This window comes from Callionymus lyra, chromosome 14 (genome assembly GCF_982586985.1).
Source record: "Callionymus lyra chromosome 14, fCalLyr1.hap1.1, whole genome shotgun sequence".
Classification (NCBI taxonomy): Eukaryota; Metazoa; Chordata; class Actinopteri; order Syngnathiformes; family Callionymidae; genus Callionymus; species Callionymus lyra.
The window spans coordinates 21,779,202-21,793,051 of NC_141831.1; the positions used below are offsets into that span (position 1 = coordinate 21,779,202).

General features: G+C 41.2%; 2 protein-coding genes across 3 annotated transcripts; one reads left to right on the plus strand and one right to left on the minus strand.

The window, feature by feature from the left end:
- Nucleotides 1-121: 121 nt before the first annotated feature.
- On the plus strand, nucleotides 122-8,642 carry srrt (serrate RNA effector molecule homolog (Arabidopsis)). Of its 2 annotated transcripts, XM_087806879.1 has the most exons (20): nucleotides 122-191; nucleotides 786-904; nucleotides 991-1,119; nucleotides 1,190-1,339; nucleotides 2,014-2,202; nucleotides 3,566-3,735; nucleotides 4,082-4,263; nucleotides 4,319-4,423; nucleotides 4,493-4,655; nucleotides 4,754-4,899; nucleotides 4,972-5,033; nucleotides 5,103-5,181; nucleotides 5,827-6,018; nucleotides 6,091-6,261; nucleotides 6,338-6,491; nucleotides 7,654-7,847; nucleotides 7,902-8,052; nucleotides 8,125-8,217; nucleotides 8,283-8,382; nucleotides 8,480-8,642. In XM_087806879.1, the coding sequence occupies exons 2-20, from the start codon at nucleotides 786-788 to the stop codon at nucleotides 8,553-8,555; spliced, it is 2,625 nt and encodes an 874-aa protein (XP_087663005.1). In that variant the 5' UTR covers nucleotides 122-191; the 3' UTR covers nucleotides 8,556-8,642. The 2 variants fall into 2 exon arrangements, with proteins under 2 accessions (XP_087663005.1, XP_087663004.1); XM_087806878.1 differs by having other exon boundaries at nucleotides 7,902-8,217.
- Nucleotides 8,643-8,764: 122 nt separating this feature from the next.
- Nucleotides 8,765-12,244, minus strand: mogat3b (monoacylglycerol O-acyltransferase 3b). Its single transcript, XM_087806887.1, has 7 exons — nucleotides 12,163-12,244; nucleotides 11,990-12,097; nucleotides 11,823-11,893; nucleotides 10,625-10,829; nucleotides 10,391-10,565; nucleotides 10,144-10,328; nucleotides 8,765-10,078 (listed from the first exon to the last, which is right to left on the minus strand). Exons 1-7 carry the CDS (start codon nucleotides 12,242-12,244, stop codon nucleotides 9,924-9,926), a joined length of 981 nt encoding a protein of 326 aa, XP_087663013.1. The 3' UTR covers nucleotides 8,765-9,923.
- Nucleotides 12,245-13,850: the final 1,606 nt, after the last annotated feature.

The following is a 13,850-nucleotide window of genomic DNA, read 5'->3' on the forward strand; positions in this document are numbered from 1 at the left end:
ATATATAATTAACTAATTCCATAAAAGTCAGTTTTTGGAGTCCAGGCAAGAGCCAGCAGATGTAATTCACAGCCACACCAATGTGTGGCGCTTCTTCGTTTTCAACAATGTGCTTCTAAAACCAACGAAGAAGAGTGATTCGGGGATTGTCGGAAAGGACTAGCTTGCCTGATTTAACACCACTTCCGAAGGTATTTTAATTTTTAAATGCTACCTTAAGACCGAATTGAAATAGATTTACCTCCTTATTTGAATATAAATATATAGTATATCTTGTATGTAACGGGGTCTAATGTTATGCATTTCTTTAATGGCCTTTGCAGGCTAAGCTAACTTGGCTAATGCTGAGCTAATGAGTCGATCTCTGTTTTATTCACTATAAAAGTATAGTTTTTGTACAGCAAAGCATGCAAGACGTTTTAGTTCCTCTTAATTTGGCTGTCTTATATTTTCAGAACTCGCGTTTTTGAAGTTGGTGCTGCATAACCACGTTGGAATTATTGTTCAGATAAAACACGCCTACATTTTTTATTTACACGCATGTATTATTTCCCATAAATGTATGAACGTGTGTAATTTTGTAAAGAACAATTGATTTATATTTAACCAAAATCATCTAAAAGGGTCTTGTTTTGCTTTGTTTTAGTTACTTGTAATGCATGCTGGGGCCCAAGAAATAAATCATTGTCTTACCGAGTTTGGACTATGAAAACAATCGCTCAATCCTCTGAAATGTATCACATTCAGAAACTCGATGTATTCATTTTTTTTATGTAACTTTCTAGATGGGAGACAGTGATGAGGAGTACGATCGCAGGAGGAGAGAGAAATTTCGAACAGAAAGACGTGACTATGATCGCTCCAGAGAGCGAGATGAGAGACGTAGAGACGACTGGAATGACCGGTAACAACAGAGATTTTCACTCCCACAGGTATAAGAATTGGGAAACCGAAGTAAATTTGATGTATGTTATCCTGGATATCCTAAAGGGAGTGGGACAGAGGCAGAGAGAGAAGGAGTCGCGGTGAATACAGGGATTACGACCGTGGCCGACGAGAACGGTTTTCTCCCCCGAGACACGTCATCAGCCCTCAGCAGAAGCGCATGAGGAGAGATTGGTGAGAAGAAAAGCAAAATTCAACTTCCTAACCTTTCGTGCGCCATGAACATTTGCACTTGTGTGTGCAGGGACGACCATGGTGGAGACCCTTACCGAGGTGGATATGACTTAGGTTATGGCGGTGGGGGGGGAGGTCCAAGCTACGGGCCACCACAGCACTGGGGACATCCTGATTTGCACCTCATGCAGCCACATCATGGTATCCCAATTCAGGCAAGGTGAGGAAGACTTTATGGAGGATAATAAATTGTATACAATTCTACTGTGTGCAAATGAGAAGAGGCCAGCAAAGGATAATGTGATTGTGCGTCTTTGTCTTGGACACAAGCTGCAACATTCTGAATTAGCTATAGGCTTACAGTAGTAGAATCAGCAGAAGTACTTGGTTGGTTTCTCTGCCACAATTAGCCCAAAAAAGAATTTGTTTTTACTCATTTTCATTAGTATTTAGGTTTGTTTGGTATGTATGGTATCAATAGTGTTAACTTTTCAAGAGTCGCATGCTAAGGTTACTTTTTGTAAAAACTGACGGTCATCAACATACACAGTCATGTCCTTAAGGAATGTTGCCTCAAGTCTACGGTTTTTACTAAATGTACTATTCAAAATATTGGATCGCTTTTGTCCCTCGAGTAGCTGGTTGTTCAAGATTCTTTTGTTGTTCTAAATTCTAAACTGTCACAGCTACAGAAATGACTGATATACAGATCTATAAAGCACAACAGATAGTTATAAGTTATTTTAATTGTAACAAGAATTCATTTCATTTGCTCTGTGAACTCCAGCATTGGTTAAAAAAAATGATGAACACATCCCTACATATATATAATGTTAGTCATGAAAAGACAAATGTATTTATTTGCATTATAACTACACAACCTTTTCATTTAAGGCTTGGGAACATCCATGACATGGATCGAGGTCCTCCTCCTCTGGTCATGAAGAGCTTCAAGGAGTTCCTGGTGACCCTGGACGATTCAGTGGACGAAACCGAAGCGGTCAAACGGTACAATGAGTACAAGATCGACTTCCGCCGGCAACAGATGCAGGAATTCTTTTTGGCTCATAAGGATGAAGAGTGGTACGACCTTTGCTGAATCTGTCCTGGTGTTTTACTCTCTCTCTCTCTCTCTATATATATATATCAGACCCTTGTTGTGCACATAGCTCAGACATAGGTTTTACTTAAAAGGACCATTTAGCCAACATTTAATCTTACATTTATCCTCTCTGATGTTTCATTACCTGGATTGTTTATATTTTAGTTTAACAAGGACACATCACTTTTGTTACTCTTCCAATGTCCTATTTTGATTTAAAACTTTATTTATTTTTTAATATATTTAATTTATTTTTGATAATCATGCGCCTCAGCAGCTACACAATTCCAGCACACTTCATTGTTAATGCAGTAAAGTAAACCAAAATTCGATTTAACTTGAAATATATCATGGAGATTTGTTTACTAATGCAGCCATGTTTCCACTGTAAAACACTGTGCAGTCAAGCAAACTCAAATTTATACCAAAAAACATGTTGATATATATAGAGACGTATCATACTTTTGATATGCTGAACAGCCACACAGTGCATGCTAACAATTCTGACACTGTGATCTTAATGATACATTTTCCTACATCAGCAACATTCCAGACCATGTGTCCATCTGTAGCAGTGTCTAAATTTGGTTTGGTTTTCACTGTCAAGTTGTCATCTGTGTTTCTCTTAATGCCTATTATACTTATTTCACAGGTTTTGTTTAACAGTTTAACCTCTTTCCTCCCCTCCACTCCTACCACCACGTTGACGACATGTTTTTAACGAAGACCAAATAAAGTGGAACATCTCCCAAAGTCGGTTTTAGTCAGCCAGGGACTGCGCTGCGCACAATGCAGCTGCTCTTAGACTCAAAGTACCAGGGACTCTAGACAGATAGTCGTCTCAGCTCTCCCACACGGAGATTTTTTTGTTTTTTCCTTTTTTGCCCCCCCACGCTATTTCTTTTTATGTTCGGATTTAATCCCCAAATTTGTGTGTGAACAGTCACACCATTGGGTTGACGTGGAGCGCTCTTTCTCTGAAGGGATCCCTCTCTGTATTTATTTGTTATTAAACTGGCACAGACAAAGGTAACTGTAGTTCACTCAATGATTTCAATGTCAATGTTTTTGATGTGAATGCTTTAACGTCATAATTCTGATCTTTCCTTTTGCTTTGGTGAGTTAATCCCAAATAAGATAATTTCTGTCAATGTCTCCTTTAATTTAAGGGATTCACAAATCACGTAACATTTTATTTAGACTCCTGCATCCAGACAACGTTTAGTAGTTAACATGCTCAGCAAAAAAATAAAATAAAATAGTTACTGTGTCTCTAACTACTGTTCTCTATCCATCCTACCCCTCGTCACTCCCTCCCTACTCTCATGCGGACTTTGGACACAGGTTCAGGTCCAAGTATCACCCAGACGAAGCCAGTCGACTCAAAGCGGAGGCCCAGAGCTGCCTGAGCAACCGACTGAACGTCTACATGTTCCTGAAGGAGAACGGTTGGTTTGACAACGTCTCCCTGGACATCGAGCAGACACCAGCCATCATCAAGGTCTTGGATGCAGGTGAGATCCAGGTCCCTGTCCACCTCTTGAGTGACTCAAGCAACTTGTTTCAAAGAACAGAGCCTAGATCAAGCATACACAAAGTGGGGTCCATGGTTACATTTTAAGTGGCACTTTTGTCCCTTTCATCTTTCAGTTTTTATTTATTTGTTGATGCTGAATAACACCTGGGCCAGTACAGCTAGAAGCCACATATGTCTCTTTATCTGTATTTGTTCGTTGTTGACAAGGTCACAGTAAAATTAACTGATACTGTACAAAAATTCACGCTGATTACCAGCCCTGTTGTTTATAATTTCCATTTTTATTACCTCTATCAGTCTCATCTATTCTTGTCTTTAATCAGCTGTGATAAAGATGGAAGGAGGGACGGATCATGATCTCAGAATCCTGGACATGCCGCCTGAGGAAGAGGAGGCAAAAGAGAGGAGAGCGTCCGGGTCTGGAGGAGCAGATCCCTCTAAGAGGAGCGACCAGAAAGGGCCAGGCGAAGACAAACCCCCAGTGGACACAGACAAGAATGAAAAGGTTTGTTGTGTGTTCACGGTGTTAAAACACAAGGCTTTTATTAAAACTGATGCAGGAGGAGACTGAAGCTGCAGTGAAAGAAGGAGCCGCAGAGGAGGATAATGAGAAAGTGGAGGAAAAGATCGAGCCGGTCAATGAAGAGAAACCAGAACCCAAAAAGGTCAGTGAACACATACAGTGTAAAGTTTGTCACTGAGCGACTTGAATACTTAGTTTTTAATGACATTAGGCGAGAAGAAAGAGGAAGCGCAGTGGAGACAGCGACGATGACGGCAGTGCATCAGAGAGTGAGTCGGAATCTGAATCAGACTCTTCTGAGAAATCCGTTAAGAAAACTGCAGCAGAAGAAAAAGATGACGATGAGGAAGAGGACGAGGAGGAAGAAGGTGAAGGTAAATCATTAGCGTTAACAACACTCTTAAATTTGTGTTAAATGTTAACTGACAAGATGAGTTCGATATGAATCAATGATTTTGATTTGTGTTTTCAGATGTGAAACCGAAAAGCGTTAAGGAGGAGAAAGAAGAGGACAACAAGCAGAAAGACGACTCGCCAAAACCTCGCCCACTTCACCGAACCTGCTCTCTGTTTATGAGAAGCATCGCTCCTTCCATCTCCAAAGCTGAGATTGTAGCTGTAAGTTGTGAAATAAACGCTGACACAAGACTGACTTAATCACGCTTCATTCTCCCTCCTTGTCCTCCTCAGCTGTGCCGGAGATATCCAGGCTTTCTCCGTGTCTGCTTGGCCGATCCACACCCAGAGAGAAGGTTTGAAAAAAGACTTGAAAATATTCCAGAAGTTGTACAATAATCCACACATTTTGATTCCCGTCGCAGGTTCTTCAGGCGCTGCTGGGTCACATTCGACCGTGGAGTCAACATCAAAGAGGTCTGCTGGAACCTTCAGAACATTCGAGTGAGTTTCTTCGCTTCTCTATCGTTCTTAGTCTTCTCTTCATCTTTATTCCTTAATCACAGCCTCGTGCCAGTATTGTCCTTCTATTCTCCTTCACCTCCCTTCTCCCAATTATTTGTTATTAAAAAAGAAACATATTTTAACTTTCAGATAAAAACAGGCAAACATTTTAATGACTGACTGTACAAAAACCAATGTGCATAAAACTTCATCTTACAGCCCGGTGTGGTTTATTTGCAACAAAATAGTCTTTGATTGAATAGTTCTGATTGAACTTGACCAAATGACTACATTATAACCTGAATCCTTTAAAAAGAAATCTTACAGACGGTAATGACCAATAAAAGAAGAAATAAAGAAATAATTTAATCTTTTTGTGCAGCCTGGTAACTAATCCCCCGTGGACCCGTACAGGACCACTGCTGTGGACAATATGTATATGTTCAGAACCCACTAGATGGCGGTCTCTGCACCATTGTCCTCTGCTTTGAACAACTGTTCTAATGAAACATTTTTAAAATGATGGTGCCACCTACTGACCTCTAAACAACATGACACTGTTTCATGAAGCTTCATCAACACATCGCTTATATTGTCAATTCTTCAACGTGGATCATTTTCTGAATCTAGCTTTTACTCTTTCAGCTGCGAGACTGTGAACTTGCGCCTGGAGTGAACAGGGATCTGGCTCGGCGTGCACGTCACGTCAACGGCATCACTCAGCACAAGCAGGTGCTCCGAAATGACATTAAGCTGGCCGCCAAACTCATCCATGCCCTGGATGACAAAGGAGAACTGTGGAGCAACAAGTCCCAGGACGACGGCCCTGGCCCTGAGGTAGAATGTTTGTGTACCCTGACGTCACTTTAGGTTCAGGTTAAGATTCTATTTTTTTGTGGCTTTCAAAAGGCTTCAGGTCAGAACCCCATCCTCAAGAACATCACAGACTACCTTATAGAAGAGGTGAGTGCTGAGGAGGAGGAGCTGCTGGGTTCGATGAGTGGGGTTGAGCCAGAGGAGGGCGCCAAGGAGGGAAACCCCACAGAGACCACGGTGGAGAGAGACGACAAGTTGGCAAAGGTCAACACTGAAACTTCAGAATTACACACATGTTGATGCAAATAATGTTTTGTAACAGAAAACTATTTGTCAACAGGTTTTGGACCGACTGGTTCTGTACCTGCGGATCGTTCATTCGATCGATTACTACAACACATGTGAATACCCAAGTGAGGACGAGATGCCCAATCGTTGTGGGATGATCCATGTACGCGGACCCATCCCTCCCAACCGCATTACCAACGGAGAAGGTCAGTTATATATCACCTTTTTTCACCGAGAAAAAGTATTGCTCACAATATCTAAATCTACATCCAATAGGCAAGTATAGCATTTTTATATTGCAATTAAACCCCCAGGCAGTAGATGGCAGCAGTTATTACACCATCAGGAGTTAAAGGCTCAATTAAATACCGCGAGGACTGAGGCCAAGAGGATACAGTCGACTCCAGCAACTTTTTCTGAAGTTGATGTTTGGACATATTTGGTTTCAAAACTGTTACGACTTCATCAAGAGTCATGCAGTCTTTAAATTATAAAACTTCAGTCAAATATTTGCGACACAAAAAATATATTGTTGTTGCTAAAGAAATAGTAATATATTGTATTGTTACCACTGTATAGTGATGAGATTCTTGACAAAACACCCCCCGACTCAGGCATTTTTATATTATTAGCCAACCCTGCCGCCTACTGGGAATTTTTTAAAAGAAACTAAATGGTGAAAGTTAGGCAAATGGAAATTACAAAGGCCATGAAATTTAGTTTAACATATTGTCCTATTAACATGCTTGCATGGACGTAAAACTGTGCTAGCGCCATTTTGGGACAATCGCATCTGATTCCAAAAAATGACGCAGAATTTGCTGCAGGCTAAAAGAAAAAACATTTGAGGAAATGCGTTTTTAAAAGGCTGTAACTTCCTTAATATTTGAGGTAAGATTAAAACCCTTGGAACGAGATGACCTATTCATGCTATTGTAGCTCAACAATAATAATGGACTAGTTGGCACATTTAGTCCAGACACAAAGCACATAATGACGGTCATTTTGATTCCTTCTTCTTGGCCTTTTATAGTATATAGTTTTAACTGTGTATTGTTCTTGATTGTTAAAGCGTGTGACCCTACGTAGCACCTGTATGAGGGTAACCAAGCGGACTCCAGTGCCCTTTCAAGATACAGATACCAATTGGATTTTCCTTCGATCTTTACTCAGCAGAGGGCGCTGTTCAGCTTGATGTTGTAGCTCGAAGCTGGTCATAGTAATGAATTTAACCTACAACATGTACAAGAGATTAATGCAACATTAATATTTAGTGTTGAATAATGTGTTGTTTTCCTAATAATTAAGTATTTTTGGTTGAATCATTTGTTTGAGGTCTGAGGTTGTTTTGTGTATTTTCTGGCTCAGTGACACAGTGGCAGAAGATGATGGAGGACAAACTGAGTCCTTTATATTGTACCAAAGAAGTTCTGTCAGAAGACGAAGCCGGGAAGATGGGAAGGAAGGATCCAGAGGAAGAGGTGGAGAAATTCATTTCCTCCAACACTCAGGAGCTCGGGAAGGACAAGTGGCTCTGCCCACTGAGTGGCAAGAAGTTTAAGGTGAGTCCCTGTGGAGCGCTCGCATGACGCCATTCGCTCACAAAATGTGCTTAGGGACCAGAGTTTGTTCGCAAACACATCCTCAACAAACACGGCGACAAAATAGAAGCGGTGAAGAAGGAGGTGGTGTTCTTCAACAACTTTCTGATGGACGCCAAGCGACCGGCTCTGCCGGAAATGAAGCTTCCGCCTCTTCCTGGTCCAGGTGACGTCCAGGCTCTTCTGTCCACAACGTCAGCAGCTTTGTTTGACTTCTCTGTCTCTCTCTGGTCTGCAGGTCTGCTCTCGCCCACAATGCCGTTCCCACCTCAAGCCCCACAGGGTCCGATGGGCTTCCCTCAGCCGCGCCCCCCATTGATGGGCTTCAGTGGTGAGTCTCTCTCTCTGCATCTTCATGTTTCACCTCCTTGAGTTGAACTAACGTTCCTCTTTCAGCCGGCCCGCCTTACCCCCCCAACCAGTTTGGCGGCGGGAGAGGGAACTATGACAACTTCCGAGGACAAGGTGGTTACCTGGGAAAACCACACAACATCAGGTGAGACCACTGTACGTGAGATTCACTTCTGTTGCTTCATCGTCTGCTCTTTGTTGGGTCGTCTTCCTGATGGTTTTTTCTCCCGCTTTTCTCCAAGAATGTCTCGCGGTGACCCCAGAAACATCATCGAGTACCGCGACCTGGACGCGCCAGACGACATGGACTTCTTCTAGAATGTCTCCTCACTTCTCTCAGTCCGATTAAAGAAGAACAAATGACTGCTGTTCACTTTTTGCTTAATAAAGTTGCGACTAACTTCAGTGTAATTCTTCTTGTGAGGAATCACAGAGCGACGGAGAGATAGAAAGAACAGAAGGACCTTAGAAGGAGACGGGAAGTAACTTTCATCCCAGATGTCTTGTATCCTTTCTTTGATTCAAAGATTCAAAGTCAAACGTTGCTAAAAAAGTCTCGTTTGACTCGTGGTTAAACTCTACATGATGGAGTTTGACAGGTAATTAAAGTGGGAAACCAACAACGGAGTTTACTTTCTGTTCTGTTGTCAGTTTCTGATGCGGCTCACTGAGGTTTTTGAAAACTATTGTACCAAGTATTGGTATAAATATTGATATTTAATTTTAATGTTATGAAGCGTTTTTCCAATGATGCATGGATAACGAGCAGCTCTATCCTTCACTTTACCTTTTAACAAAAACTCTACGTGTAACTTTGCTGATATAAGAACCACATCAGTTCTTCAGTCTTAAAGGAACAGTAACACAACAATGAGCGTTATAGTACTTTAGTTGGTTCAAAAATGTTATTTCAAATTTGTGCAGACCTAAAAAAAAAATCGAGACCTGGTGAACTATCATTTCTTTCAGTGGAAGATATTTTATATTTCAAGCAAGTCAGACACTTACAAACCTGTACATTATGTAAATTGTTATAAATTACGTTTGATAGCAAATCATTTCATTTTGAATGTCCTATTATTTCGTTTTCTGCGTTGTTGAAATGATAATAATAATGATACAATTGTTATGATGTATATAAATGTATATAAAACCCTTCAGAGTCAAATAGTCATTTACAAAAGAAAAGAGAAAAACAAACATGAGTCCGTTCATCAGGACAAACTGCAGTAAATATACAAAACATGATAATTATCAATGCTTAAAGGAATAGTTCACCCAATATTCAAATTACACATATTTTCTACTCGCCCTCATGTCAGCCAAAGGTTGGGATTATTTTCAGAGTAATTATTCATTTTTGTATATAAATCTTAAAGGGAACAGATTATTTAGAAATGAATCCCAACATTCGTCGACATGAGGGTGAGTAGAAAATGAGAGAAGTTTGAATTTTGAGTGAACAAAACACTTAGGTTTCATTTTGCATTTATAGTTTGTTTATATATTATATGGAATTATATTTAATTCAAAGTCAAAAAGAGTTTTGTGATTCCCAGAGTTTTCTGTCCTGTAGGAATCGGATCCAAATGGCTCTTTGAGTGGTAAAGGTTGCCGACCCCTGGTCCAGAGTGATGGTCCAGCAGGTCTTGTCGTTTCATCAAGTCCTTCAGTTTCGGGTCCTTTTTAGATGATGCGAAGCCTGTGACTTCCAGAGAGGCCGCAGCTGACCTTGTGCTCGTCAAACAGTTTGGTCAGAGCCTCCATGTAGAGTCCATGGTAGTGGTCCACCTCCGCCTGGGTGGGTGAGACACGTTTCGGCACAGAGATGGGTCGTCCCACTGAGAGAAAGGAGGGAAGGTGAGGGCAAGAGCAGCACAGATGATGTTGTTGATCTGGTACGTACCAACGGTGGTGATGGGGGTGTTGAAGGGCAGCAGCAACAGGCGCTCACCCACAAAAATACAAGGAGCGAAACCCATAATCTTCTTGAACAGGTCCTGTAACCTGCGACTGACAGTGCCTTCTTTGAAAATCACCTGCTTGAAGATTTCATTCTCCCCGAATGAGTAGACTGGCACCAGGTCCGCCCTGAGGAACACCGGCACAGGTCAGATCACTGCAGCCTCCAGACCACTTCCACTCGTTCTCACCCGAACTCCAGGGCCACTTTGACAAATCCTTTCCTCTGTTTCATCACCACCGTGTTCATTCCAGGAGCGCAAGATAGAGACTCAGCAGCGCCCCCTATCACTATAACCACTGCATTTCCTGTTCCACTTTTTGACAGGAGGTGAGTCAGGCTAGGCTTGCTGACCGGACACAGCCCTGGGAGGAGGTGGGATCACTCAAGCTGGTCTCACTCTCACAGAAAGTCTGGTTAATACCTGCACTCATGATGTAGTCCCTGAAGATCGGGATCCTGAAAAGTCCGGCGAGTACAACAAGGGTGGAGCGGACTCCAGGAAAAGCCTCTTTGAAGCCGTGACTCTCGGTGCTGAAGCAGGAGAATCCTCCAGCACACATGATCCCGTGAGGATGACAGCCCAGGATGTAGTTCTTCTTAGGGTCAAGGTCAGCCGTCTTCACCATCTGCAAGAGCACATTGATGTCTCTTCTAGTCCTTATCATCATCATCATCATCATCATCATCATCATCATCATCATCATCATCATCATCATCTTCGTCATCACTGTCCTCATCCTTTTTTATCATCATCATCATCACTCTCCTCATCCTTCTTATCAGCATCATCATCATCATCATCATCATCATCATCATCATCATCATCACTCTCCTCATCCTTTTTTATCATCATCATCACTCTCCTCATCCTGCTTATCAGCATCATCATCATCATCATCATCATCATCACTCTCCTCATCCTTGTATTCATCATCATCACTCTCCTCGTCCTTGTCATCATCATCATCACTCTCATCCTTTTTTATCATCATCACCCTCCTCGTCCTTATCATCATCATCATCATGATCATGATCATCATCATCAGCATCACTCTCCTCATCCTTCTTATCATCATCATCATCATTCTCCTCATCTTTTTTTATCATCATCATCACTCTCATCATTATCATCATCATCATCATCATAACTCTCCTCATCCTTTTTTATCATCATCATCACTCTCCTCATCATTATCATCATCATCATCATCATAACTCTCCTCATCCTTTTTTATCATCATCATCACTCTCCTCATCCTTATCATCATCATCATCACTCTCCTCATCATTATCATCATCATCATCATCATCATAACTCTCCTCATCCTTTTTTATCATCATCATCATTACTCTTCTCTTCCTACACATTATAATCATGACTAACTCTCTACCTTATCATCTCCCCGTACTTATCATCATCATCAACTCTCATCTACTTCTTATCACCAATCTTCATCCTCCACTTAATTTCTATCTTTATTATATTCGTTTTAACATGCCCTTTATATCACTCTCCTCATTTACTTTGTGATACACTTTCAAACACTATCAAACTATGTTTAAATGATCTTTTTTATTTTTATTTTTTATTTCAGGTCAATATTGTCTTACTTTCTTACCTTGATGGGAAAAAAGTCTTTCAAATGATCCCAAACTTTCCACTTCCTTACACATAGAAGTCTCCTGCCCCCTATTGGCGAGAGGGTGAATGTCAAATAACTCTTGGTCACATTATATCTGTAAGAAGATAGATGATGATAAGGATGAAGAATAATTTCACTTTCACCTCTTTCAGGCGTGTCCCAGTCGATGACCATCCAGGTGAAGCAGAGAACAGAGATGGGCCAGAGGCAGGTGAACATCAGACCCCCCAGCAGGATCAAACACCCCACACCTGCGTGTGAAATCAGGTGTGTTCAGGTACACAGTTGAACATGCACATGTGAGTCGGGGTCTTACCCATGAGGAGGAACGTCATCTCCCACTGCAGAACACTCAGCAACACCACAAAGTCGTTCCATTGCGACTTTGCGTTCGTCATTTCTGCTGCTGATCAGATTCTTACTTTCACTTCACTGATTCACACATTCACCGGTTCCACAAGATTGCATTCCTTTTGCGGTGAATCAGATTTGATGTCACGATGACACAGATAAGATCAGCGAATTACTGAAAAACCTGCCTGCAGCCGGATCAGATGACTTTCTCATGAGTTTGTTTCAGCTGAACTACAATTTCCATAAAGCTCCTGTTACTGACAACTAGAGTTGAAAACACAATTATCTGAGAGAAGAGAAAAGTTTACCTTGTTGTTGGCGCGGGTTTGAATGGACGATGTTCTGCGCTCAAAGAAGAGCCACACATTGGAAGATGCACTTTGACCTGGCCATGTAAAACACTGATAACAAATCCACTCCCACAGTACAGCAACACACAAACAAGTGTGATTTCAACACTCATCACTACACGATAAATCAACATCCTGTCTCGGGTGAATCGACATCAGTGGCCTCACTTGACCTCAGGGTCAAACCACCTCTTGAGAATTTGGTGTTAAGAACCTAAATAATGTTTTCGACCGAAATAAAAAAGTCTATGAAGAAAATGCGTCTCTCTCAGTCAGTGATGGAAAGAATCACTTCACTCTCACTGTTCTCTTATCCTCAACTCATCTTACATATTGTTTTTGTCACTTTTCTTTGTCTCATTCTTTAAACTTTAACCTGTTTCTCCTCATCGTCATTCTTACCTTCTTAACATCCCTTATCCTTCTTATCACATCTCTATCTCTCTTATTGCCATTATCGTGAACTTTATCCTCTTCTCAACTATCTCCCTTTCTATCATTTTTATCCTTCTTTTCCTTCTCATTTTCTAATCCCTAACCTTTTAATCTGTCACATTACCATCATCCTCACCTTCTCCTAATCCTTTCTCACTTCCCTTATTCTCGCCTCTCATTTCCTTTAACTCTTAATTGTTCTCATACCCTTTTCATCTTTCTTATTTCCCTCACTGCTTTGCTCATCCTCTTCCTCTCCTTTTTACCTCCTTTCTCATTCTCATAATAACCTCTCATTCCCCTCATCATCATCCATCCTTGTCATCATTTTCATCATTGCTTTTTCATCATCCTTAACACTCTCTTCCTAGCCCTTCTCTTCTTGTCATTTCCTCATCTTCCTTATCATTCTTATAGTTCTCCTTATTTTTTTCCTCACCATCTTCACCCAGACCCTTTCTCATCTCCCTCATCGATGTCTTTATCCTTCCCTACATCCGTCATCACGTTCCTCATTTCCTTCCTCATCCTAACCCATCATCTTTCATATCTCTATTATTGTAACCTTTCCTGTGTCTCTCAACATCACCTTCCTAACCTGTCTTTTCTTTCTTGTTCTCATCTTTTGTTCATCATCGTCATCCAACCTTTTGCTTTTCTCCTTATCGTCATCTTCATCATCTTTAACTTCTTTGTCCTTATTACCCTAAAGACAATGTGTCTTTCTCATATTTGTAATCTTCGTAAGCGTTCTCATTATAACAAGTCTCATTTTAATGTTGGTATATCATCTCATCCTCCTTCTTCTCATGGAGACCTGTATCTCAATGACACTCTGTTTGTGTCCTCCTCCCCTCAACCACCT